The sequence below is a fragment of the Corvus brachyrhynchos genome, unplaced genomic scaffold (assembly GCF_000691975.1).
Source record: "Corvus brachyrhynchos isolate BGI_N302 unplaced genomic scaffold, ASM69197v1 scaffold369, whole genome shotgun sequence".
Classification (NCBI taxonomy): domain Eukaryota; kingdom Metazoa; phylum Chordata; class Aves; order Passeriformes; family Corvidae; genus Corvus; species Corvus brachyrhynchos.
The window spans coordinates 877,635-879,969 of NW_008246055.1; the positions used below are offsets into that span (position 1 = coordinate 877,635).

The window sequence follows — 2,335 nt, forward strand, 5'->3', positions numbered from 1 at the left end:
TGTGTTGTTTCTCCTTTGCTGCAGCTGAGGAGGCTCTCAGGGCAATCAGGACACTGCGCAGTGACAAGGCTCCACTGGTGAAGAAGCGTCAGCTCATGAGAGCCATGTTTGGAGACTACAGAAAGAAGATGCAGGAGGAGCTGTGCAGGGAGCTGAAGCTTATGGAAACAGGTAGGAGAACTTTGCATGGTGAGGAGAAGAAAGGGATTCAGTCCTGCCCTGTGCTTTGCAGACTGGGGCCTCACTATATGAGATGACTGAACGTCTCTTACAGCTTTTTTCTCCCCTCTTTAAGCTGCAAAATCTGCCAGGATCGTGGAGTTGAAGGGAAGCATCTGCAAGAAGAATGGCCAGTTTATCCGGAAGTGCTCGGGAGCTTGCAGGAAAAGCCAAGGTTCAGCACAATCCCCTTCAGAGTCCCACAGGACACTTAACACAGGCTTATTCAATTTCACAACTCCCCAAGAAGAATTTCGCTTTAATTTCTTCTAGAAAAGTCACTTAGACTGAAACCGTGCCAGGTCTCCTGTAAACTGAAGAATGGTAGAAAGATGCTGTGCAGTAGGAAATGCCATGCATGAATCTCTGGATCCTCTTCCAGGGTGCCTTATGTAGAAGTTTAAACCAGATCTGCCTGCTATGCATGTGACCCCAAAACTCAGCCTACATGGTGCTCCTCTGTGCTCACACTGGAGAGAGGCACCTTTGAAAGGGTCGCCAGTGTAGAAGGATCTGCTTTTCTTCCTGTAGAATTGACATTAACTGTAAACTCTGTCTTTTATACCATGAGATCATCCCATTCTCTTGTTGCTTTTAAATAGAGCAGAGCTTTTCTAGCAGCTGAGGTGGCAATGCATCCAGCAGGGAATGGTTTGGAATCAAGATCCAGCAGTGGATAGTTGGATGCTTCCACTCCATGAGTCTGTGTGAATGCAGCTGCTGGCGTCCAGCAAACACCAGCAGTGTTTGCCATCCCTGACATGGAGGAGCACGAGCTCAGGGCCTTTGGGGGAACGTGAGTGAGAACCGTTTTTGCTCATTCATCTCTTTCACTGACAAGTACAGCCCTAGACTAAAACTGCACATCATGATTTAATCCAGCCTAGGGATGTAAGGACAGTTGTTTCCAGGAAAACAGGGAAAATTTTTGTTGCTGAAGCCAGGTTGTGCACAGCTAGGAAGGATGTACAATCAACTCTTAAATAAAGTTTACTTTATAAGTAGCCCAGTTACAACCACCAGTGCCTCAGAGGGGAAATAAGCTGCATGCCAGCCTTGGGTGGTAGTAAAATGAACTGTCACAGCTCTTCCATTTGATTTGTATTAAATTTTGGCTTTTTGAATGTGTGTCTCCAGTCAATACTGCTTGAGTCACTGAACCCATCTCTTAAGTTCATGCAGAAAATCTTCCCCACCAAGCCTAAAAAACGCTGAAGGAAGAGAAGTGCTGCGAAAGTCCACATGTTATCAGGTGTTCCTAGGGAGCAGTGCATTCCTCCCTTTTATAGCCCAGTCAGCCTTTGTGAAAAGTGAGAATGGGAGTGCAGGCAGATTCCAGGGAGTGCTGAGAGCAGCTGAGAGATGGTGAAAAAATGTTGGCTGTGAAAGACTAAAAACCTGATCTTGGCTCTAAAAAATTAATTTTATTACTAAGCTCTGATGCAGGCAGTTGCATCTGTGAGACCTTTTTTTCTTTTTTTTTTAATAAAATCTGGGCATAAGGAGAAACTGAATCTGGGTAACATACATGATGAGGAGAAACATGGAGAAATGATTTTGTCTTCTGGAAGTCAATAGGTGAAAACTCGAAATCAAGGTCAACACATTTTAATTTTATTTGCCACAGAGCACAGCTGTTACTTTGACTGTATAGAACAACCTTAAACAGTATTTTTTTTTATTTCCAGGATTTTGCATTAAACATACAAAAGCTGTGTCCTTGTCACACTTTTCGTGTTTTCATGCCATTTACTGAGATTCAAGAGCATCTTCTACGTGACCTTGGAGCCACAGCTGTTTGCTTCCCTGGCTGATTATGCAGGAGATTTCTCGTAAATAGGTTTTTTTTCCTTGTCATGTCTCAGGTAAAGCTAGAGCTGCTAAAATGTTATAAAATCCTTGCTGTGGAGGGCTGCAGAAGTATTCTGGAAAGCATTCTTACATAATTGCCTCATGTTTATGCTGTTCATGAGGCATTCACAATTAGAATAAAGATACCAGTGGGGTGGGCGCTTGGTGTAACCCCATCCAGCAGTTATCTTCAAAGGGGTCAGAGAAAAATCCATTCTACTATGAGAACAACTCCTGTTGTTTTTCAGAGGTCTGAATAGTGCTG

General features: G+C 43.8%; 1 protein-coding gene across 1 annotated transcript in view; it reads left to right on the forward strand.

Annotated features, from left to right (window-relative positions):
- The window catches only part of CUNH8orf33 (chromosome unknown C8orf33 homolog), a 7,903-nt gene extending 5,969 nt beyond the window's left edge, over positions 1 to 1,934 (forward strand). The window contains exons 6-7 of the mRNA XM_017745737.1: positions 25 to 171; positions 296 to 1,934. Of these exons, the coding sequence (XP_017601226.1) occupies positions 25 to 171; positions 296 to 492 (344 nt within the window). The 3' untranslated portion in view covers positions 493 to 1,934. The remainder of the gene's footprint in view (positions 1 to 24; positions 172 to 295) is intronic.
- Positions 1,935 to 2,335: the final 401 nt, after the last annotated feature.